General features: G+C 40.6%; 2 protein-coding genes across 7 annotated transcripts in view; one reads left to right on the top strand and one right to left on the bottom strand.

Annotated features, from left to right (window-relative positions):
* Nucleotides 1-1,621: 1,621 nt before the first annotated feature.
* Nucleotides 1,622-23,591, bottom strand: OXSM (3-oxoacyl-ACP synthase, mitochondrial). Of its 6 annotated transcripts, XM_075586973.1 has the most exons (5): nt 23,039-23,529; nt 18,345-18,396; nt 17,049-17,123; nt 9,543-10,545; nt 1,622-2,071 (listed from the first exon to the last, which is right to left on the bottom strand). In XM_075586973.1, the coding sequence occupies exons 4-5, from the start codon at nt 10,523-10,525 to the stop codon at nt 1,657-1,659; spliced, it is 1,398 nt and encodes a 465-aa protein (XP_075443088.1). In that variant the 5' UTR covers nt 10,526-10,545; nt 17,049-17,123; nt 18,345-18,396; nt 23,039-23,529; the 3' UTR covers nt 1,622-1,656. The 6 variants fall into 6 exon arrangements, with proteins under 6 accessions (XP_075443088.1, XP_075443089.1, XP_075443086.1 ...); XM_075586974.1 differs by lacking the exons at nt 18,345-18,396; nt 23,039-23,529 and adding an exon at nt 23,539-23,591; XM_075586971.1 differs by lacking the exon at nt 18,345-18,396.
* The window catches only part of NGLY1 (N-glycanase 1), a 38,654-nt gene continuing 36,497 nt past the window's right edge, over nt 23,157-25,313 (top strand). The window contains exon 1 of the mRNA XM_075586970.1: nt 23,157-23,382. Within this exon, the coding sequence (XP_075443085.1) occupies nt 23,276-23,382 (107 nt within the window). The 5' untranslated portion in view covers nt 23,157-23,275. The remainder of the gene's footprint in view (nt 23,383-25,313) is intronic.

Raw genomic sequence — 25,313 nt, 5'->3', positions numbered from 1 at the left:
TACACCCTGCCAGATGAGAGCTCCATGTGGTGCTAGCTGTGGAGACTGGAGACCAAGGTAGGGACAATCACACAACTGCCCCTCTTGTCCCCAAATGCCCCCATCAAAACTTCCCCATGTTACCTCTTTCCCCCTCCCCATGTGTCACACCCTCTTCCCCGTTCATGTCACATCCACTTCGCCCTTCTCCGTGTCACAGCCTCTCACGCACACCCCTCCCCCCCACTTGTACTCGGTCAGGTTATACCCAGTGTCAGTGTATAGGTCCGTCAGGTTATGTCCTTTGTCAGTGTATAGTGCCATCAATTTATACTCCGCACTATACACTGACACAGAGTATGTAGCCAGGCGGCACTACACACTGACAACGCATAACCTGGTGGCACTCTACACGGGCACGGTCAGTTCATCCTCTGTCACTGTATCCAGTTATTCATTTGATTTTTTTTCTTATTGTGGCCCTTTAACAATGGTACTAGTAAATTCTGGCTCCAACCCCCAGTCAGGTTGGCCACCCCTGTCCTAGAGTATTACGGACCTGTGACAACTGCCATCAAAATGTATCAATTAAAAATTAAAAATGAGCAAAGAGAGAACGCAATATGATTTTTAGGTAAGAAACCAAACAAAAAAGATGAATTTGAATTGACATAAAGAAGCATACCCACACCTACATACTGTATATTCCCTTTATCTTATCCCGAGAAATTCACTGTACAACTATGGGCATGTCTCAGTGACAAAATGATTTATAAAGCATACACTGCCAACACTTGTTTAGTAGGTTTTTCTTTTTTAATCCAATGTTTTTACACCATCAGGTTTCTCGCTATTTTGTTCCTGTCCAACATTAGCAAGCTAGAAACAAATTTCCTAGAATATTTAGCAGACCACCTGCCTCTCTGCTGTTCACATGCTGCCTGTCATTTTCATTCCCCTAAGATCCCAAAATAATTCATCAAATATTGTTGCAGTATCTCATTCTTGCACCATCTGGAAGATATGTTTACAACGGAGATGACATCAAATCTCTTATGTTCCCGACCTCTGGTTAATTTTGATCTCCGTTTAGTTCTTCATTTCTTTTAAAGTAACTTTAGTAAGCTGTTTTCCCAGGAAATGTAGTGCTGTAAAAATAACTTAACATTGAATGCACTGATTCTCATATTGCTTCCTTTTTATACATTGTGCTATATCCATCCAGTTTATTATATTACTTCACACACATGATGTTTCTAATATCGATGGAGGTGTTTTCTGGGGGCGCATTAAAACTGCAAGACCTTTACCGAAAAATCAAGCCAGGCCATGGCCCCTCTGGCACTTGCGATCACATGATCGCTCTTCCGACTTGTCTCTCCAGAAGTCGCACCCCATAATGCCTTGCATGGCGCAAAACAAGGCAGTATGGGGTACGCCTTCAATCAGTAGAGGGGTGAATCTGTAGCAGTCACAATCCTTCAGTTCCACACGCTTCTTCCCCCTCCCCCTCACCCCCCTCCTCTTGGACATGGATTTTTCCAGCCCTGGTTATCATAAGCTAATGCATTTAGGCACTAGGGAAAGAGGGGATGTGCATTAATACTTAGTAATCACATTATTCTGTTTTATAATTCCTAGGTACTAATAATTCATTTTTTATTCAAAATAATAATTTCATTTTTTTTTATATAGATTTGCAAAACAAAGTGTGGCATTGGTGCCACCAAAACCAAATGAATTAGTTAGAGCTACTCGTCTCTTAACAGATTTCCACTTCTGTGATTTAAGAGGAACATAATTGAGATCAAACTCAGACTCGGTCCTATCCAGGTTCAGAGTAGGTGGCAATGTTCCATGATAACACGAGAGCACTGTGAATGCTGCTTCAATGGATCCCGCTGCCCCAAGAAGATGCCCAGTGGCTCCCTTAGTTCCAGACACCGCAAGAGAGTATGAATGTTCTCTAAAAAGTCTCTTGATGGCTCTGTTTTCAGCTGCATCCCCAAGAGGTGTAGAGGTGGCATGGGCATTGATGTAGGATACGTCCTCGGGTTGTATTTTGGCATCCCTAATGGCTGCATTCATGCACCTAATCAAAATTAAAAGAAAGGTGAAATGATGTGCATTCAGACATATATAAACCTAAGAATCCATATTTAAATTAGCTGAATTTGTAACAAAGTGTATCCGGCTCTGCTGTGAGCTATTTGAGACAATTTTGAATCCATGTTTCTGATCCCAAGAAGATTACTAATGCTATGTCAAAAAAAAAAAAAAAGATAGTGGTCTACCGCATATTTCTGGCTTTAAAGCAGCAACATTACACACACACAGCCCCTCCCCCGTCCCTTTTTTTCCCCTTATTATTTTTATATGTAAAGCATGTGACAATGTATAATTCTGCATTCTGACCTATACTGCAATTGTTTGGTGCTCCTGTTATAAATCTGTAAAAATCCTGATTGTGTGCCCAGCGTAATGGCCACTTTTCAGTTTCAATCAATCCTTCAGTCAGTGTAACTCAGCAGCTACAATGTATCTGGATATTACTACGGTAACTGACTATTGTTACAGTTTCCAGCTCAAACTGCTGGGAATATTGGCAACAAATGATCACAAACAAGAAAGGGTTACAAGGATCTTACACTCCTGGGGAGGTGGCTAAAACCTGCTATAGAAATCAAAAGATGCTCAATATATTAAAACTCGTTAAAAATAGCATTAAGAGTTGAATAAAAAATTAAAAAAAAACAGTCACTTATCTAATACTACTGAACTGATTTATTAAGAAAAAACAGAAGATTTCACATTTTACCGCTTTAAAGTGTCTGTGCATGGCTACTTTGACAGTAAGTAGTACTGTTCTTGTCATGCTAAATGGCAATAACCTACACTGGAGCTTATAAGATGTGTTGAAAATTAGAAGCCTGGAACCAACAGAGTTCAGAATCTCTTCTTCCTACTAGTGAAGCATTCTTATAGTAAAGCCGTACTTTTCAGGTTGGATTCAACACAACGCTCTCTTATAATGTTTATACATGGGTTAAAACAAAATGTGGTAATAAATAATTTACATGTAGACACTACTTTGTATAACAGCATTTTCTTTGACATCAAAGAGTGGCTGAATAGTGAATAGTCGGACACAGAATCATATAAGCAGTTTCTGTAATTGGCGAAAAAGAGGAATGAGCCTACAAGTGCATAAGCTTCGCGCAGGTTTTTGTATCGCATGAGAAAGAGCAGAAATGGGAGGGAAGTCACTGGTAAAGTGATATGAAACAGGCCAGGGGCTGCCTTGAAGGGCATGTGCAACTGGGTGCTTCAACGTGGTCTCTTTTTAATGTCTGACAAATAAAAAAAGACATTTTAATTTCCTTTATTTTAAAGGCTTCAGCTCCTTACTCATTTTGTTCCAATTAAATAGAAGTATTCCCTGACCAGGTCTGGCGTAAGATGGCAGGGTGCTTTTTTTGATTAACTGCATTTTGCTTGGGCTACCAGCAAGAATATATTGAAACATAATGCAGAACGGTCAATAAAAAAACGGATACGACAGATCTAAAGGAGAGGAGTAAAGACCTTGTTCCCATAGAAACAGATTGAACGCAAATGCAATGGTTGACATGCTAGACTAAGCACTGGAACACGGACTTCATTACGGAAAACCCAGAGAGCCCTTTAGTAATATGCATCATGGGCTACAAATCTATAGAACATCACCTATATCTATATTGCTTATCAGTTTTAGTAAGAATGTTTTAAAGGATCTTTTTTAAACAGGAGAAAACTCTACGAGTGCATCTTATGGGAATCTTTTGTTTCCTGGTTTTGATATGGTACATCACCTACCTACAATATTAAAGGGGAAAAACAATAACTGGTAAATCTTCATTTAAGACAGACAGATAAAAGGGGACAGAGAGAGAGACACACACACACAGGGGCAAAGAGGCACACACAAGGGGGTAGAGAGAGGCACACACATACACACACTATGGGGCGGAGAGAGACATACGAGGGGGCAGAGAGAGAAAGAGACATACAAACACACACAAGGGAGCAGAGAGACACACACGTGGCAGAGAGAGAGACACACAAGGGGGCAGAGAAAGGGAGACACAAGGGGGCAGAGAGACACACAAAAACAAAGGGGTAGAAACACACACACAAAGTGAAGAGAGACGAAATAGACTGGATGCAACTATTTCAAAGATAGACAGTAAAACAGAAGCAGAGAAGGAACATCATTACTGTATTTAAATAATATATAAGTGGTATCCTTGTGTATTTTTATTTATTTTTGTCTAGTGTGTGTGTGTGCGTGTGCGTGTGCGCGTGCGTGTGTAGGAATCAAGAACATGCAATTTGGGATGACCTTAATACAAGGAGACATGAATAAAAATCGATGAAAGCAAGGGTGCTACAAGCAGGAATCCTAGTCATGGTACTGGCATAAATAGCAAATGGGGGAAGCCGTGCACACCAAAAAAAAAAAGATGCAAAAAAGTTAATGCAAAGAAGTCATTTAATGACTAAAATAGTCACATAGACCAATGTTTCGGTGCTAACCACCTTCATCAGGGCTCCAGTGACAAATAATACAGAACCCTTAAATAGTGTCACACAGCATCCACACCCACAAAAAAACAAACAGCCACCCTCCCTCCCTCCAGCTGCTCCAACCGCCCATCGCTATGCATCAAAGTGTCCACCATGAATTGTGGGATTGATCTCCTGGACGGCGTCATGACGTCACGAGTCGCCGTCTCATAACAAAGAAACTGAATGAGGAAGTTTTGCTATGTCCCAGACAGGGTCTAGGGGACGGAGCAATGACCTTGACACAATCCACCAATCACGGCCCCAGGATGCCTCCTCTGCTGACGTCAGTGTACCAGCATAACTGAAGCAGCGGCAGGCAATGGGCTGGCAGAAGGGAGGATGCTTCACCCAGTGCAGAATAAGACCCCAGTCACAGCGCACAATCCTGTGAATAAAAAAAAGAGATAATAACAGAGATAAAAGCTAAACGGCTAAACAGCTCCTCACTCAACCACTGCCCAAAGGGAGTAGGGGAAGCCAACATACAAAAAACAAAATAATAAATAAAAAATAGATCTATAGCTTGGTATGAAAAAATTAGCTGGATAACAGCAGGATTGTTTAATATACACTATGAGCAATAATAGTGCTCATAGAAATAGTACTAATAACACAGGGAATTGCCATACCAATGATGCAATACAGAACATCAAATGAACAATATACCGACCAAGTATCAAAAAATTAGGGAATTTAAGATTGAGAAAACGATAACTGAAAAAAAATGGTGATAAAAAAGTAATCAGAAATGGGGAAAAGAGACGAGCCAAGGGGGACTTCCCCCCCCCCCGTCTCCCTCCCTTTCCCTCTCTCCAACCCTCCATCCCCCCTCTGTCTGTCTACCCTCCTCCACTCCCATTCCCCCCCACCCCTCCCCCTCCTCCACTCCCTTAACCCCTACTATTAAAAAAACAATGTTGGCTAGCATGCACTCAATAAAGTCGTACTTAAGCAATTTTATGTTATTGAAAACTATGTACTCATTCATGTAAATGTCAATGCCAATAAAAAAGATTGATACAAAAAAGAAATGGGGAAAAGACGGACAAAAAACAAAACAACAAAAACATGAATAAAAGGAAAGGGGGTAATTGGGATCCTGAACCTAAGCAAAAAATGATTTTATAAAAAGCAGGTTAATTCAAAATCATCATTTAACCCGGTAGGTTTGTGGCTTTCAATGAGAAGATCCAGAATGCCTCTCTTTGTGGGAGTAATTTGTCGATGGCCCATGATTCTCTGATTTATCCTTAGCTTTTTGCCATTAAACAAAGTATGTCTACAACAGTGTTTACTATGGGTGTGTTCGTGTATGATGGCGCTATATTGATGATGTATTTCTGATATGGAAAGTGTTGTGCGGCTATGCTGGCTGAGTTTATAGACCATCTTAACACCACACCCATCCCCATTCGCTTTACATCGTCATGGAGCAATATGAACATTACTTTTTTGGACATTTCCATAAGTAAGAATGAAAATGGGTGGGTTACTAATATTTTTTGTAAATCCACTGACAAAAACACGGTCCTTCACGCTAAAAGTCATCACCCCCTAATCTCGTTAAGAATCTTCCATTTTTCCAATTTTTAAGAGCTATACGCATCGTAAAAGATCCCGTAGACTCAAAAGTGGCTATACAAGTAATGAAAGACCGGTTTAGTAGATGGGGCTATGATGAAACTCTACTCACAGAATGTGTCAACGAGCTGAAGTATATACTGGGAAAAGGGAAGACCGTAACACTGTGCAACGTTTCAATTTTCCTTTTGAGTTCAACCTGTTATCTTAAGGGATCAAATTCTCCATACTGAAACATTGGCCAATCCTGCAAGCAGATCCTCTTATAGGTGCACGATGCAAAAATAACCATATTCTAGTCTAGGCAGAAGGCAGATACCTGGGAGACTCGTTCGTTAAAACGGATGATCAACAAAAATATGCCATAGAGCATTTTTTGAGTTACAAAAAACAGGATGTTATAAGTGCAAAGGGTGCTCAGTATGCAACTCTATTATTGTACGGGACACATTCTATCATCCTATCAATGGCAATATAGTAGGACTAGGAGAAGTGAGAATCTTCACTCTTTGATAAAGCACCCTTTGGGTGTGAAACGCATCAGAGGACTTTTTACCTGTTGCTGATATGCGCAATTAATAAATTATTTTTTGTTTTGGATTCAAGCCTCCAGCCCTATTTTGCTTCCTGTGATCAGTCTTTACCCTACCTTCTATCAATGGCAAAACGCTAAGGATAAATCAGAGAATCACGTGCAAAACATCGCACATGATTTACTATCTGAAATGGCCTTGTGGGCTCTTTTATGTGGGGAAAACCACACGGTCCCTCAAAACCAGATTTATCGAGCACAGAAGTAATATAAAGAAGGGAGAAGATAACCACAAGCATTGTAAAGACCATCGACACAATGTTTCTGCCATGAGATTTATGGGGATTGAACATCTATCGCATATGGGTATTGGAGGTGACATCGACAAATTACTCCTACAAAGGGAGGCATTCTGTATCTTCTCATTGAAAAGCCTAAAACCTACCGGGTTAAATGATGATTATGAATTAACCTGCTTTTTATAAAAAATAATTTTTGCTTAGGTTCAGGATCCCAATTATCCCCCTTCCTTTTATTCATGTTTTTGTTGTTTGTTGTTTTGTCCGTCTTTTCCCCATTTCTGATTACTTTCTTATCACCATTTTTTCAGTTATCATTTTCCCAATCTTAAATTCCCTCATTTTTTGATACTTGGTCAGTATATTGTTCATATGATGTTCTGTATTGCATCATTGGTATGGCAACTCCCCGTGTTATTAGTACTATTTCTATGAGCACTATTATTGCTCATAGTGTATATTAAACTATCCTGCTGTTATCCAGCTCATTTTTTCATACCAAGCTATAGATCTATTTTTTTTTTATTTTTTTTTATTTTGTATGTTTGCTTCCCGTACTCCCTTTGGGCTGTGGTTGAGGAGCCGTTTAGCTTTTATCTCTATGTTATTATCTCTCTTTTTTATTCACAGGATTGTGCGCTGTGACTGGGGTCTTATTCTGCACTGGGTGAAGCCTCTTCCCCTTCTGCCAGCCCATTGCCTGCCGCTGCTTCAGTTATGCTGGTACACTGACGCTGACATCAGCAGAGGATGCATCCTGGCGCCGCGATTGGTGGATTGTTTCCAGGTCGTTGCTCCGCCCCCCAGACGCTGTCTGGGACATAACAAAACGTCCTCAGTTTCTTTGTTATGAGACGGTGACTCGTGACGTCATGACGCCGTCCAGGAGACCACTCCCACTACTCATGGCAGACACTTTGATGAATATCGACGGGCGCTTGGAGCAGCTGGAGGTATGTGGGTGGTTGTTTTTTTGTAGGTGTGGATGCTGTGGGAGACTATTTAAAAGTTCTGAATCATTTGTCACTGTATCCCTGATGAAGGTGGTTAGCACCAAAACGTTGGATCTCTGTGACTATTTTAGTCATTAAATGACAACTTTGCCTTAACCTTTTTGTATCTTTTTTTTTTGGTGTGCACGGCTTTCCCCGTTTGCTATTTATGTATGTATATATAAATGTGTGTGTGCATGTCTGCATGTGTATACAAGTGGGTTTGCATGCATGTGTGTGCATGCATGCAAGAGACTTTGATACGTAACCCCATTTGAGAGAGCAATAGTAGATATGTTGGCTTTTGTACCTGCCTTTTGGGGGGTTAGGTATCCCCCAAAGTCTCCCAGCTGCAAAATAAGAGAACACGTAGGAAAAAAAGTTGCACCATATTGAATGCACAAAAATGTAAATGTCATTGTTTAATAAGTTATTTGTTTCTTTGATCAGGTGCACAATTTTGCCCGGATATTGAGAGATGTGACTGTAATTGCGATGTAGATTTGTTTCATATTTATGTGATGGGGGTCAAAGGAATTTTATTTCATTCTAAGGGGGCTCAGTCTAAAAAAGGTTGGGAAGCACTGCTTACACATGCCCTAATTTTCTCCCAACTGGACTACTGTAACCTTCTTGCCTCTAACCCTTCTCCCCTATAATCTATCCCAAGCGCTGTTGCTAGAATCTCTTTACTCTTCTACATCTGTCTTCTGAAATCCCTCTCCTGAATTTCCAATTATTCCTTCATTTATCCTTCCCTCTTTTAGGCCCATACACTGCCAATCCTTATCTCAGCCATAATTTCTCACTATAATCCTGCACACCTCTTGCGTTCTGCTCAAGGATGTCTTCTGCGAAAAACCTTTTCCTGACTAAAACCTCTCGCTTACTACCCCAAACTCCTGGAATGCCATGCTCTACGAAAACCGCCAAGTAGCTCTTCTCTCCGCCGTCAATGCCAGTCTCGAAATTCACACCTCGTTAACAAAGCAGTTCAGTAGCTCCAAAGTGCTTGCCCATTGCATACACAGTTGCTTTAACACCCTCTTACTATCTCTGTAAATTCTAACTACATACCACTTAGATTGTAAGTTTGTCAGGGCAGGCACTCCTTTTCGTAATGTTCACTTTTTTGTGTTTGACGCGCTTATCCCCATTAGGTCGCATATTATCTTGTTGTATTACTGCTGTGAGGCACTACACAAATAAAGATATACATTCATGTCTGAAACATCCACTGACGTGCTTTTGGATGAAGGAAATACTTTCAGCGAAGAAGCAGAAACATAATGTATGGTATCAGGAAGGGCTAAGTAGACATCCCTAAGTAGACCTACCAAGGGATGTGGTAGGGGAGTAAAGGTCAGTAATTGAGATACATTCTCCCCTACTTGTGAATGATATGGACTCCTCCTCCCTTTGAGTGCAAATGACTCATCTCCAAGTGAATGAGAATACCTGCTCTCTCCTCCTCACAACAGTAAGTCAAATCACCTGGCCCTCACGTAAACGGATTTCCCCCTGCATTGAGATCAAAGTTCTTGCATTTACCTGAAAGCACCATCCCCATCAGAACTTGGAGCTGTTATATGGCAAGCGTCACCCGACAATCCATAGCCCAAAACTTCTGCATAGATCTTGGCATTTCTGTCCACAGCATGTTCATATTCCTCTAGCACAAGCACTGCTGCTCCCTCTCCCATTACAAAGCCTTCTCGTTCAGGATGGAAAGGACGGCAAGCCAGCTGCGGACTTGAATTGTAACTAGTACTAAGTGCCCTGGCTCTCGCAAACCCAGCAAGTGATAGGGGGCTAATGCAGGCCTCTGTGCCCCCGGCTACCATGACATCAGCGTCCCCATGAGCAATAAACCTAAACGAGTCTCCAATTGCATGGGCTCCAGTGGTGCAAGCTGTTGACACAGCATGATTTGGCCCTTTGAGCTTGTACTTGATACTGATGTGACCTGCTGCCATATTTACTAGGATCCTGGGAACAAAGAAAGGGCTGACTTTGTTGTATCCCTTTGTTTTTAACAGTATGGCAGTCTCAGTAATATCATCAAGAGGAACCATCCCCATGCCTATTGCTACACCTGTGGACACCTGTTCATCTTCAGACTCTGGTTTCCAGCATGAGTCAACAATGGCTTGTTCTGCAGCTCCCAGGGCCATGACTGTGGCAGATGACATTGCTTTCATCTCTGATCTTGAAACATAGCTTTCTTCACTGAACTGTCCCTCAGCATGTCCTCGTGGCACACGGGCAGCTACTCTGCAAGGGATATTTCTATATCCTTCTCCTTCCAGAGCGATGATGCCACTGTCTCCTTGTATGAGACGATCCCATACCAACTGGGTGCCAACACCAAGAGGTGATACTATGCCAATGCCAGTGACCACAACCCGCCGGCACGACTTGTGAGGTGCAACAATACTTAGGCCTCTTTTGTTCATTCGAAAACTTTCAACATTTTTAAGGATCAAGTGATGAAGTTGGACAGATTGCAGCAGCTTTTTGGAGTGAGAGATCATGATGAGTGCTAATCATATGCCTAATAAAAAAAAACACAATGACCAATTGCAAAAATATATAGATATATATTAAACACATTTAACTAATATTACAACATTTAAAATAATGTGAATTAGTTTATCTTATAAGTGAAGAGAATTGCTCATCAAAATATAGATGCAATTTATCTACTTTTATATTATATCAAACAATAACAAGATTGCCACGTTCAAAATTGTAGTTCACAATTCAAGAAGCCTTATTTATCCTAGAGAAATGCAGCTTTGTAATAAGTTGTGATATTTTTTAAGGGAATAATGTGAATGCTTCCAAGAAAAAATTATTATGCACAGATATTTCAGGACCTCAGAAGTCTTTTCTTCAAGTGTACTCTATTCTTGACTTTGCTGTTGTTTAACAAGTACTGTAATCTTCCCTATGTTATTTTAAATTAGCTAATAAATGGTGCCCTGGAAAAACACCCTCCCATCATTTACAGACCACTACATAAGGTAGGGTTTTACTCAATATGCTGTAAAGCTATTTCCCCATTATCACTGCCACTGAAATAAATGGGACTAGAAGTTTATTTGGCTCCAGGAAGCAGCTTCACAGCATAATAAATAAGGACCGTGGACCTTGGAGTTTCATCCTGACTATCGCAGAGAAGTGTTACAGGCACCATGAGCACATCATAGTTAAATCCTCTGGAAAAGGCAAATGTTCTCGCTTAGCTCTTCTTTAAGACTTGCTATAAACATTATCGGATGGTATCCCACAATGAATCCTATGATTACTGGAAGTATTCTAAACTGGTTACAACATTTTTAAGACTCTGTTTTTAACAAATTATTTTACATGTTTCTTTCTAATTACTGGAATTGGGGTTATGAGCATCCCTTTAATAATCAATACCGGTAAAGATTTATAAAAGATTTATAAAAGATCTATAAAATCTCTCTCTCTCTCTATATACATTGTATGTGTGTATATATATATATATATATATATATATATATATATATATATATATATTAGTCCCAGACAGTGTAATTGAAGTTGGAGGAAGCGTCCCACGTTGTCAGTGATAATCACTGAATTCATAGAAACCCATTGAATATAAACATGAAAAACATGAATAAGTCCCATGTTGCATGCAGGTTAACTAGCCCAATCCCTATGACATAAAAAGTTAACTCTGCAATTCACAGCATTGTGGTAAACATCCATAATATGGGGAGTATTGTTTCTAAAGGTTTTTACTCACTGCATTCTGTGGGTCCTCGTGGACTGTCAGCGTGCTCCTGCCGAAAGGATCAATATGGAATTGCAATGCTGAGGCAGTGCATCTGCTTTGAAGGAAAAATGTGACCGGACTGCTGTATGCTAGTACAAAAAGAATTTTATTGGCACATAAAAAAGCATCAAGGGAAAGTCCTCTTACACGTTTCATGCAGGTGTATGCACTTTATCAAAGAGTCTTTGATAAAGTGCAGACACCTGTACAAAACGTGTAAGAGGACTTTCCCTTGATGCTTTTTTATGTGCCAATAAAATTCTTTTTGTACTAGCATACAGCAGTCCGGTCACATGTTTCCTTCAAAGCAGATTCACTGCCTCACCATTGCAACTACACATTAGATTAAAGACCAGGATGTCTGCTCACCCTATTATATCTCTCTTTCATTTATTCAGTTTAATGGCCTTCATAGCAGCCCGTTTTATCTTGATATAACAGGCCCAGTTTCTTATTTTAGTTATTCTGATTTCTTCTTCGTCCTCTATGGCAGCCACAAACTGCTGTGATAACATCTCCTTCCAACTGGGGTAGGACAAGGATTTTATGACACCGGTATAAAGGAGGCGTCCCCTTTTCAGTTATTCTTGCCATACCATAGCTGGGGGACAGGGTATGCCGCAGAGCAGGTTATTTTTTTTACGTTTTGGGCCACCTGATAAAGGGTTGCTCTTATACCCCCTTCCTTATTTCCCCGGGAACACAGGCCGCTCTCAAGCCGTCATGCGAGCATGCACCCAACTCGTCTCCTACTCTGAAAATTGATAATTGGTTCGATATTTGGCATCTGAGTGAGACAGAGAGGATACAAGAGGTAAGCTCCGTAGGGTGCGTGGCTGTAGACTTACACAGCGTCTCTCCCGGCTTTAATGCATGTTTCTGGAAGATGCTAGCCAAACCTAAAGTGAGCACGAGTGATGTAATTTGGGTACAAATCTGGCAGATGGCATGCTACCCTCACTCGAAGTGACAAGAGAAGGCAGGGGCTACCTTACATGCCACTCCTTGACAAAGGCTGCTGTGGCAGCCGAGAACACTGGACACTTCCTTTGGCTTTAATAAATATTTGCATTTATGAAATCTGTGGAGCCTCCTTTCGTTTGTATCCTGTACTTGGATTGCAGTTGGCCTCCCCTAATCGAGTTGGAGAGCACAGGTATTAATATCTTTCATATTTTGATTATTGGTGTGCAAACTTTCTCATATTACATGTATTCAAGCCAGTCTCTCCTTACTAGCAGGGTTCTTTTTTGTCAGTAGGAGATATAACTTTGATTCTGCATAAGCAGTAGGTCTGCTGTACCTGCTGCTTCACGGGACCAGAAGGCTAAGCAGTCTCAACAAGAAGTTCAAGCCCCAAAACCTAAGAAAGCCATTTCTAAATAAAAGTATTGTGCAGCAAGTGATGTGATGTTACCTGCGTCTCACACTAAAAAGCTATGTAATTCATGTATTGTGAAGAATGTGCTTCTCATCTGAATAGTTTTATTGATTGGCTGAAGACTTAACTCCTGCAATCATTTGAGAAGATGGAGTCACAAGGTAATTTAAAAATATCCAGGTCTCAGACATCCATCGATGTGGACAAATAAAGCATCCTGGAGGTTCAAGACCAAGATTGGTTTTCAGAGCAAGATATTCATTGGAAGATATAAAGCGACAGTATTAGCACTCATGTCAAGGACAGTAAGAATCTGGGTCTCCAACTTGGGGGAGAGACTTGAAGCAGGAACATGTAGGTTGGTACAATACTTCTCAAATCTTAAGGATTCCATTGATTTTCTGTGGGATGCTTCTATAGACATATTTTGATTGATTGCAAGATCATAAGCATATTCAGTGGTGTCAAGGAGGGCATTATGGCTGAAAAAATGGGCTGCAGATACTTTAAAGAATATAATTTTTTAAGCATCAATTCAAAGGATGCATAGCTCCACATCCCAATACAATATGTCCACGCTTTTGTCTAGATAAATTACATTTCCAGTTCACGGCTCTGCCCTTCGGACTAGTCCCAGCACCCAGTACCTTTACGTAGGTCATTGCAGTAGTGGCAGCATCCCTAAGACTTGACAGAGTTGCTGCCACATCACACCTAGATGACTAGCTCACCGAGATTCCCCCAAAACAAGTAGATACTTACCTCCTAGGGGGTGCCGGTATCGATCTGCAGGTTTAAATGTTTCGGTCACACAGGCCAATAGGAAGCCGCAAGGGATGACATCACAGCTTCCTATTGGCCCGCTGGACATCATGCCCCGGCAGAACTGCTGCCTGCACAGATACCGGCACCCCCTACAGAGGTAACTACCTCAGGATGCAGGGGTCCCCGTAGCTGAAATTAACCAATATAGTGCCATGCCACCTTTCATTTGATAAAACTTCAAAGATAGTTTCTGAGGGTCAGAGGGCATATGAGTTCCAATCAGGTATACAAAATGCCATTGTTGCCAGCCGCAAAGTTTGATCTTCTATTGTGGACAAAATCCATCAATCTTCCTCCAGGTCAAGGTCAATGGTCAAGCAAAAATTATCGATCAATGTTCTAAAGATACGTGCAGTATATTGCGCAATTCTGAAACTAAAAGATGTATTAAAAGGGTCACCATTTGAAATCTTGTCTGACAATGTCTCAGTACTGGCTTACGCCAATCGACAATGAGAAACACGAAGTCAAATAGCCCTCAAGGATGTCTCGAGAATCCTGGATTGGGCAGAAGAGGTTTCACGTCTATCAGAAAATACATACCAGGGGAAATGAATGTTGAAGAACTTCAGAATTTGGGGACACAGATTTAGTCACTGGAATAGATAAAAACACAATATAGTGCACTATATTGTACTTCCCAAATTCGGAAGATTTTCATACTTGGAAGAATATCTGGAACAGCTCTTAATAGGGTTCAGAGTTGCATTTTCACTATTATTCACTTTTAACACGTGTTAACATGAAATCTAATAATATTTAAATAAATTATCTTTTCACTACAAATCACTTGTTTTGCACTTAATTAAATATTATTTACACTATTGATTGATATTTTAGTGCACTGCTTTTATAACGCTAGTTGGGAGCGTCGTTTACATTTTTTATTTTGAGATTAATGTTGTAATCGTACAGAAATGGGGTCCTCCGACAATCGACTTTATGTCCTCCACAGTAAACAAAAGAAAGTTCCTGTTTATGTCGTATGATGGCAGGATCCAAAGGCAGTAGTATGGGACGCCTTGTTGGTAATATGGAATTTTCAATTGATATATTTTCTTACTTCAAGCAGTAATGCCCTCATGGGATTTAAATTTAGTATTAGATCAATTGGCATCAGCAAAGTTTGAGCCTCTTCAAGATTTGCCCATTAAAGCTGCAGTTCAAGCAATATGCTACATGTGTTTTTTTAAATAAATCAGTTCTGTACTATGAGAAAATACTTGTTAAACTTGCAGCAGACTATTATTATGGTTAACAGGGAGAAGGAGTTGCTCAGTGAGTAAAGACAATGACTGGCACTGAGGTTGAAGCAGGGGAACCTGGTTCAATTCACAGTGTCGGCTCCTTGTGACCTTGGGCAAGTCACCTTATCTCCCTGTTCCTCAGGCACCAAAAACATAGATTGTAAGCTCCACGGGGAGGGACCTGTGTCTGAAAAAATGTCTCTGTAAAGTGCTACGTAAAACTAGCAGCGCTATACAAGAACATGCTTTAAAAAAAAAAAACCAGGAACTAGAATCCCATTAGTCATTTGATTAACCCTCAGCTTACACCCGCCTAGCACTATTTTTATGTGTGTTATGTGTGTGTTATGTTTGTGTGTATTTTCTGTGCTTATTTATTTGAGCAGATATCAATAAAATGTACGTTTGAAATTATCCATTACATACGTCTCAAGTGCTTACTGTAGAGCTTGCCCTCCAGTGCCTTTATGATTAACAATTAATCAGACACCGGGGCTTGCCTTGGGGGCAGGCGGGCTCGGGCTGGTCATGAAGAAGGTTCCTTGGACCGAAACATCAGGCTTCTGTGTGTTATGGGTCAATAAACATCCTCTATATTTTGCATTCATTTTGTCTGGTGCCGACCAGAATTCTGGTCTTTTCTTCAAGATATATAGTAGAAACAGCTTCAGTAAGTACTAATATGTATATAGAAAACTTGCTATTTGTAAAAAGAGGAAAACATTTTAAAATACACTAGAACAAAGGCTCTAGGTGCAGGTGTGACTAGGAAGAGATACCCATGTACCTCTTGGGAATGGGTATCATGGCAGAGGTGATGCCTACCTTGCCAGGATTGGAGAGATATAGAGATGGAGTTTGAGTACGAATCCGATCAGTCAAATTAAAATAAGGGTCGGAGTGGGCGAGCTGCTGAGCAGGTGGCAGGCCTGTCTCGGCCCACCAGGGAGAGCAGAAAAAGAGCCTGCGCGAAGCAGAGTGAGAAGCACCAAGGCGGCGAGACGCGCTGAAAAGACAGGGTCTGCAGAAAGAAAAAGTCTGACTGGATGCACAGGATCACTACGGTGATCTGGTAATGCAGCATGGAACAGAGGAAAGAAGACAGAGAAGTGTTAGAGCTGAGGAAGAGAGCAGCAGTGACAGAGGAGCCAAGGCCCAGCTGCAACAGAACAGGGATAGCAGATAGTGGGTATGATTTAGCTAGAGCATGGAGGGGCCCGCAGAGTAGGACAAGTGAAGTCCTGAGGTCCTGGGTGCAGAGCAGCACAGGGATAGTGAGTTCGGGGAGCTTGTGGGAGTATTAAAAGCACTTATTGGTAAATTAAATACAGGCGTGCCCGCACAGTCAGTAATTTCGCAGGTTACGTCAGGTGAATCTTCGTGTCATGCAGGGAGCCTCAGGCCTCGGACATGGTAGCATTGACAGCGCTCAGCAGCGCTGACGCTCATGCTCTCCTGCTCAAGCAGGAGTTTTTTTCTGTCCCTGCATGAGCGTCAGCGTGCGCGCTTGTGTGCCGGGTGGGAGGCAGGGCTAGCGCGCCACGTCACGGCGCCTACGTCACGGACTGCCATTGGCTTTTGACAGTCACGTGACCGGCCCTCCGCTTCCCTCAGCGGGAAAACTTACATTTCCCTATCGGCTGCAATTCCACACGCCTCCGGAAGCGCCAACTAAAGCCGTGCGGATAGGGATAATGTTTCCCCTCAGCACGGCTCAGCGCGCCTCAGCATGGTCTTTTTGACCTGGTCCTGGACTTATATGTGTAATGTTGGTATGTTAGGTATGCACTTACCTTTAGAGATCAAGGAGAAGATATGGAAGGAGGATTTTATCGATTTATTGACATTGTTGCCAGTAGATGATGACGCTTTAGAAAAAGCAGATAGAAAAGGCAAATTAAGATCAGATTTTGCTAAAATGAGACAGTTGGCTATAACATTTGGAAATTGGCTTCAGGATTTTGCAATATTAGCTAGTGTTATTGGTGAGAAGACATCCCAACCTTGTTCTGCTATGTTTTGTTATATGGACATAATATGGGGTGCATATAAGGTGTATGGCGTTATGGTTTAGTGGAGATACGACGAACAGTTTTGTCAAAACAAGGCGATAAGGAAGAATGTTAATTGGGATGTGACGGAAATTGATTTATGTTTGACATTAATGACACCTAATAGGCCTTTGCCCTTTCCAGTTGTGGCCAGCGTCTCGAGGCAAGCGGGAACACAGGACGAAGACCAAGAGTATGCCGGTTGTTTAACAAAAGCCACTGTAAGTGGTATAGCTCATGCAAGTTTAGGCACAAATGTTCATATTGCGAAGGAGCTCATTCAACACTGCAGTGCTTTAAAAAAGGAAGAATGGTAAGTTTTAGAACAGGCCCTAGGGATTAAAAGTGAGAGGACGCCGGTGAGCGTTCAAGAGATGGGACGGTGGCTAGACAGGTACGTAGAGGAAGATAACTCAGGGCACTGCAGATTTTCAAACTAATTTATTCAGTCAAATATATCGACGTTTCGGCCGGCACAGTGGCCTTTTTCAAGTGTGACTAGCATGCCAGTCACACTTGAAAAAGGCCGCTGTGACAGCCGAAACGGCAATATAGTTGGCTGAATAAATTAGTTTGAAAATCCACAGTGCTCCGAGTTATCTTCCTCTACTTACACTCTGGATTACGGACAGGTGTTCCCTGAACCAGGAGCACCGGTAACTGTATGTATTTCTTATATTTTTTTGGTGTGCAGCATAGCTCCCATATTTGGTTAGACAGGTAACCCAGGAAGCAAAAAATATTGAGGAAGGTTTTTCAGAGGGTTTTTGGACACTTTTGAGTTAAAACAACAATATTTGGCTGAAAATTTAAAATCGGTTTAAAAAAATGAAGTAATTGAAGCTAAGTTGACAAAGGAGGTGATGATGGCTGGCCCCTTTAATGACATACTGTTTGAAAATTGTAGAGTGTCTCCGCTTCGTTTGGCACCTAAATAAGTGCCAGGAAAGTTTAGGTTAATTAACTATTTGTCATACCCCAAAGGGGATTCGGTGAATTAGGACATCGATATAAAGAGGATTATAAAGTATCTTATACCTCTTTTGATAAGTCTTTGAAATTGGTGAGGAACACAGGTAAAAGGGCTCTCCTAGTGAAGACAGATATTGAGTTAGCGTTTCGTTTGTTACCTGTTCCTCCTTTTTGTTACCATCTGTTAGAATAATTTGTAAAACAAACAACCTACAGTATGTTGAAACGTGCTTGCCATGAGATGTTCAATTTGGTGTTATTATTTTGAAATGTTTACTACATACTTGGAAAAGGGTAGTGAGTGTAAAATGTCCTTCAGTCTCTTTCGATCTATTACCCAAGCATAACAATACTCCGCATTCTGGATTTAGCACATGAAAAGAAACGTTTATTTTGAAGATAAATACTCACATACAAAAATAGCACAAAATGGCAGAGACATAAAATAAGTTAGGATATCTTCAAAGATGGTTGCATATTACAGTATTCTGTTCCTGTGAAAAATACTTCTATTTCTCATCTTGATATCATGATGTTCAACCCGATTCCTTCTTTAACCTGGTTTTAACCATTCTTTACTCCATCTCGCTGTAATCCCTCTCACATCCTTCTGGTATAATCCCTCTGTCCTCCAACTAGTTACACACTGCTAGATATTTATCCAGATATTATCCCTTTGTACCACAAACCATTACCAGATAAGGTCCTACAACTTAAAACTGATGTCATACTGATAAGGAACTACCCACCCTCCATACAAGTTTATAACAAAATTTAGCATTTCTTCAGGAAAGATCTGAGAACTCCTTATTAATACAACCTGATGCCATAGCCTTTTAGGATTGTATCAGCTCCAACCACAGTTGTCTATGGTCACTCAAATGTTACCCACAGGGCCCCCCTTGTCCACACAACTCAGCACAGCTGCAATCCCATTTTAACGCAAAATAATATCCCAATGTAACTGAATCTATCAAAAGATACCAATAACCCCCCATTAGAATATCATATTGTATATAATATGTATTAAAGAGTTGTTGCAAATCAGACAATATCATACTGCATGCTTGGCATTTTGTCTTTATATACCGGATTCAAACCTAATTACAATATAACTTATGCAACAAAAAACAAACAAAGATGCCCAAAGCTACTTCCAATGTGTCAAAAATACACAGTGCAATACCTATATATGCTCTTGAAAAAGGGTCATTTAGTTTAAGGGTTAAACTAAATGACCCTTTTTCAAGAGAATAAATAGATATTGCACTGTGTACTGTATTTTTGTCACCTTGAAAGTAGCTTTGGGCATCTTTGTTTTTTGTTGTATACATTTAGCCACGTCCACAAGTACTCCTTTTGACACTTATATACATATACATATTATGTGGTAATGTTTGGGGTTTCTCAGAGCTTGTTGGGTATCTGTGTGTTTACAATATAACTTAACTATAACTGAACTGGGAATTCTTACAGTGAGACAAGAAGATGTCATTCAATTTGACATTATCTGGATGCATTTTTGTTTGTGGGATCTACCATCTACCAGCAGATAGTAATCAATGTTCCCAGTTGTTAGGTACATTCAAGAGTGTGGCTTAAAAGTTTGGGGTATCTTTTGGCAAAAGGAAAAAAAAAAACAGAAGGTCCAATGACTGTGAAAAAAATTTTGGGAATAGAAATTGATACCTAGAAAATGGTGTTCAGATTGCCACAAGAAAAATTAATCGAAGTTATCGCTGTTGGTAGCAAAGGTGAGGAGTTGTAAAAAGGTACACTTAAAACAGCTACAATCATTGTTGGGTCATTTGGCTTTTGCTGAAAGAATAATGCCGATGGGAAGAGTTTTCTGCAGAAGATTAGCAATGGCAATGAGAGAAGTTAAGAGTCCTCATCATTTTGTTAGGGTAACAAAACCAATGAAGGAAAATTTGGAGATATGACAATCGTTTTTGTTCAATTATAACCGGAGATCCTGTTGGCAGTATGAAGCGATGCAAAATTGGGATATACAGTTGTTTACCGATGCAGCCTGTTCGGTGGGTTTTGGGGCCTTCTTGGCAGGAGAAAAGTGTGCGAAAAAATTGCCACTATGGTGGGAAGGTTTGACAAGAAACTTGATTATTTTGGAATTGTTTCCAATACGGGTGGCGATAGCGATTTCGGGAAAAGAATTGAGCAACAGAAGAGTAATCTTTTGGAAAGATAACTTGTTCACTACCTGCACCACACTGATGTTATCAGTGACTTGTTTGGTTGTTGTTAAGATTTTAAGTAATTTGATGGTCTGGTGTTTAGATGAATATATGGTTCAGAGCTCGCCACGTGCAAGGAGTTCAGAATTGTATAGCTGATGCTGTTGTCTCGTTTCCAGTGGGCAGAGTTTCAGAGGTTTGTTCCGGGAGTATCCAAGGAGGGTCGGAAATGGCCAGATATCTTATGGAACCTTGTTTCAGAGGTATTGTAAGTCTATACCGTTTGAGTTAAAACTGCAATGTTATTTGGCCGAAAACTTAAAATCATTTTTTAAACATGAAGAAGTAGTTGAAGCTAAGTTGACAAAGGAGGTGGTGTTAGGACGGATAGTGGGCCCCATTTATGACATACATTTGACAATTGTAGTGTTTCCGCTTGGTTTGGTACCTAAATAAGAACCCGGGAAGTTTAGGTTAACTCACAATTTGTCATAGGCCAAAGGGGATTCAGTGAATGATGACATAGGGTCGCTCTCGCCAGCAACTTGGGCGGTGTACTCGAAGGTATAGGGCGAATATATAGTACAGCGACTAGAGGATTTAGGAGATAACGAGGCAAGACTTAGGGTTTTACTTTTATTTTTGTGTAAACTGAGAAATGATGGTGTGGCCGTTTTTTTATCCAAATTGGTGTCAGTGTATTTTTGGTATTGGATGGAAACGCCTTTGGGAAGGTTATGAGGCATCCGATGTTCATGAAGATACCCATGTACTCCCTGGGAATGTATATCATGACAGAGGTGACTCCTACATTGCCAGGATTGGAGAGATATAGTGATGGAGTTTAAGTACGAATTAGATTGGTCAAATAATTAAAATAAGGGGCAGAGCTAAAATGACAGTTAGGCTAGTGAGTAGATTGTCAAATTAACCATTTTATGTCAACTTTTGCAATACCGGTTTACAGGCTTCCCTCCCTTTATAAAAAATAATAATATATATGTTTATAGTTTGTATTCTATTATGTATTTTATTTATATAATGGATGATTTGTCGCAGTGGCGGGGATTCCTTGCCAGCTGAAACGATATGTTAAGGAATGGACAGGTGGTTTGGCCCCAGTGAAGTCTGGGAAAGGTATAACAACACATTAGCTTATGGCATGTGTTGCTACAACCTTCATTTTATATTGTTGAACGTGCCCACTTGGCAGTAATGTCAGTGGCTGGCATATGGTTATGTTAAATATGTTATATATTAAATTGCTGGCAAGGATTGGAAAATGCTAATAAAAGCTGTGGCAGTTTTTTTTATCCAAATTGGTGTCAGTGTATTATTTGGTATCAGATGGGGCGGCCTTTGAGGTTATGAAAGAATGCGTTGGTCAAGCGTCATCAGTAACAGATACTAACGAAGAAAAGTCCCCAGCACTAGTATTCCAAGTTGAAAATGAAATCTGTTCAGCAAGAATGAAACAGCAAAACTAAGCCTATAAGCTTTTATATAAGTTGATAGTCAGGTGAAGTGATGAATGGCCTGCAACCCCCGAAACGTTATCTTCTCTGAAAAAAAATTAAAATAAGTTTTTCAAATGTCCTTGTGACTATATCTAATTTGAGTGCTGTCAACTTGATGCTTTTTCTTATCTAAAGTGGGATGGTGAAGGACTCCCACCTTGTTCAACTGCACTGCATGCTCAGGTAAGACTACATTTTGTGCATATAACTCACAGTGAACCCACTTGTACTTTTATATGTATATAGAGAGTGCGATAGAGAATGTATTGTTTATGTAGATGGCGCATATATTTATGTAGCACGTATGGTGTATGCACAAATGTAGCACAAATTATTACTTAAGCTGGTGTGTTGCAGTGGGACTAACGTGTTATCACAACCACTATAGTTGGTGCCGTAAAGTGTGCTACATCTGTATGTATATAATGCACATGTTGTGTGCATGTGTATATATAATGCCTTCACTGTATGTGTGGTGTAGGGTGCATGTGTAATGTGTGTGATGGGGATATAGATATATATCTATCTATATATATAGATATATATCTATATATATAGATAGATATATATCTATATATATATATAGTTTGTATCTGTTCGACCCGTGCGTTTGTGTGTACATATGAATATGGCGTGTTTATTGTGTGCTTGTATATTTATGGTGTTTGCTTATTGTATGGTGTATGACCGCCTGATTGCTAGCACCTGGTAAGTCATGGCTACTACACAAAATAAATTTTAAAAAAAGTACATTTTAATAAAGTCTATTTACTTTGTGGGCTGATTTTGCACACTATAAGACAGTAACCAACTAGACGTACTTTAACGTATGGGGAACGACAATGGGCTGCTTGTGGCTTAAGGTTGATCATGCCTAAAGCATGGCCATTGACATGTATGGAGATAGTAGCTCGTTTGTCCTTACTTGGTATGTCATTCTGTTTATGTAACTTATAAAACTCTGCACCCCCAGCTCCAATAGGTTGGAGCTTTACAAATAAACGATGATAACAACAACAATAGCAACGATGGCTGTGTTTTTCCTTACTAACAGTGCAGATAGAGCGGCTTATTCCCTCTGAACTCCTTGTCTCTCCCTCCCCTGTGCTGCCTGCTGCTGCTTCCTGATGACGGATGGGAGGTGTTGCTCTTTGTTCATATCCGGCCCTGCGCTGTGCACTTGGAGGGTGGCGCGGCGCATTGCGCTCCTTCCTGCGTGGGGAGACACATTTGCGTCTCGTACGGTATATTTCCTGCCGGTTGCCGGTTAAGGTCCAGGAGAGCCATGGCTGCATCCGATGCCTCGGCCGTGGCGGAGCTCTGTCAAAACGAGCAGCAGGTTTTTCTGGACGCTTCCCAGCTGCTGACCATTTACGCGGATAACATCTTGAGGTGAGGGGGGGGGGGAGAGGCAAGCTGCTGTCCTCTGTGACGTCACAAAGCGAGCTGGTCTCCAGCCTGGTGAGGTCATAAAGGGTTGCTCATGTTGATAGTAACGTGAGAGGTAATATCTGGTCATCATACACTGGTGGGTCGAGTTCCTCCTACCTGCTTCTGGACTAACTGCGAGAGCACCCACATTGCCTGATTTTCCTATTTTCTGAGGCTTCCTCCAGAACTTAGCACTTTGTGACTGGCTGAGTATCATGTGCTTTTTTCGTGGCCTTCTGGGAGTTGTAGTTCAGATGTTTATCTGCACCACAGTTCCCAGAGGAGCTATTTGTATTCCCAATGTTTTTAAAGTACCAGGGAGAGAGGGAGGATGAAAGGAGACACACAAAAAAAAGGAAAGAGAGACATGAGATAGAAACGTAAAGAGGGAGAATCAATTAAAATAAAATAAAAAAGCAGAATGAGAAATGAAGATGAAAAGCAAAGGAATGGAAATTAAAAAAAAAAAAAGTTGGAAGGAAAAAAGGGAGTGAACAAAATGACTGAGGGGGGGGAGTAGAAAAATCAGAAATAGGATGAAAGAAAAAAAGGGAGGATGAAATCAAATTTTAAATAAAGGAAAGAAGTAGAAAGGAAACGAGACAGCAATAACAAATTAAGAAGGGGTAATTTGGAATGTGAAATGACAGAAAATAAAGGTACAGGCAAGGAAACCAAACAGGACCAATTTAACACAAATAAGAGAGAGAGCCAGATAACATAGGATACATACTATAGGGGTATAAGACCGAATGCAGCCTATTGTATTATTTATTTATTTTTTACAAACTTTGAACCAGGGGTCCTTCAGAGTTGAATTCTGCTAATTTAAACAACAGAGATCCCTGTGGTTCTAGAGATACTTACGATTATTTGCCAGTGTTCCTTCCTGGCCTCTCAAAGATGAGCCCGCATTCATCCAATAGGAAGCTGAAACGTCATCCCGTATGATGTAGCTTTCGAGTGGTCTGCAAGAGCCCTAGTATTTGTTACATTTTTTCTATTCCCCTAGTAGGAGCAGAAACACTAGCAACTAAACTGGTAAGTATGTTGGGTACTAGGGCAAGACCGTGTTAGAATGATGTAAAAGAAAAAAAATCAATATAAAAAGAAAAAAACCAGAGTAGGTAGAAATCTCTTTAAATATCATGAATTGCATTCGTTTTAACTTCACATTTTCTTTATAATTTAATAGAGAAGGTTTCATCTATCACAGCGGGTGCGGTGTTGTTAAAGGAATCCTCACAAATTCCTAGTTAGACTTTCCTATATTTAATTTCTTATGTCAATACCTTATTTTATAGCCCATACTTTTATTAATAAATGCCCTGTTCCTTATGACAAACCTGTAGCTTACCGTTGGATGTCTGAAGGTCTTGACAGGTCATGGTCAGTGCACAGCTCAGTCTAAGGCCACTTCAGCCATTTTTAACCCTTTTACTGACAAGGTCTGGGAATGCATTAATTTGCAATATTTCTTGTCAGCAGAGGGGTTGATTCTTGTGAGTTTTATTGTATTCCCATCATTGCCACGGGATCCTGCAGTTCATTGCTCTATACCGAAGGTGCTCACATCTCACAGTTCCTCTTTATATTTAAATATGGCATTTTAGGGTTTTCTGCTGGTAAAAGGGCATAACACTTTCTGATATGACACACCTGAGCCACCTTTAGCCGTAACAGGCTTGCAACATATAGACCAATATCATTCCACATTACAGCAAGCCATTAAGCAGTTAATGATGGCAGCAGATCTGTTGAAGTCGAGGGGTGGTTGCTTGTGATGTAACATGGACCGATGAGACCATCATTTTGGTATATTCTTTCTTTTTGCAGTGCTATATTACAAAGGGAAAACACCTCGTTCATAGTAATGCCTGTCAAGGCCCCGA

This window comes from Ascaphus truei, chromosome 2, assembly GCF_040206685.1.
Source record: "Ascaphus truei isolate aAscTru1 chromosome 2, aAscTru1.hap1, whole genome shotgun sequence".
Lineage (NCBI taxonomy): Eukaryota > Metazoa > Chordata > Amphibia > Anura > Ascaphidae > Ascaphus > Ascaphus truei.
The sequence above is the reverse complement of the archived record's forward strand: the minus strand, read 5'-3'. Positions and strand labels throughout refer to the sequence as shown.

Excerpts from the sequence above, each read along its gene's own strand:
- OXSM (XM_075586974.1), bottom strand. The coding sequence starts at position 10,525 with ATGATCTCTCACTCCAAAAAGCTGCTGCAATCTGTCCAACTTCATCAC. Across the intron at positions 2,072-9,542 it reads GATGGGGATGGTGCTTTCAG|GTGCATGAATGCAGCCATTA; the intron begins GTAAATGCAAGA and ends AATTTTGATTAG.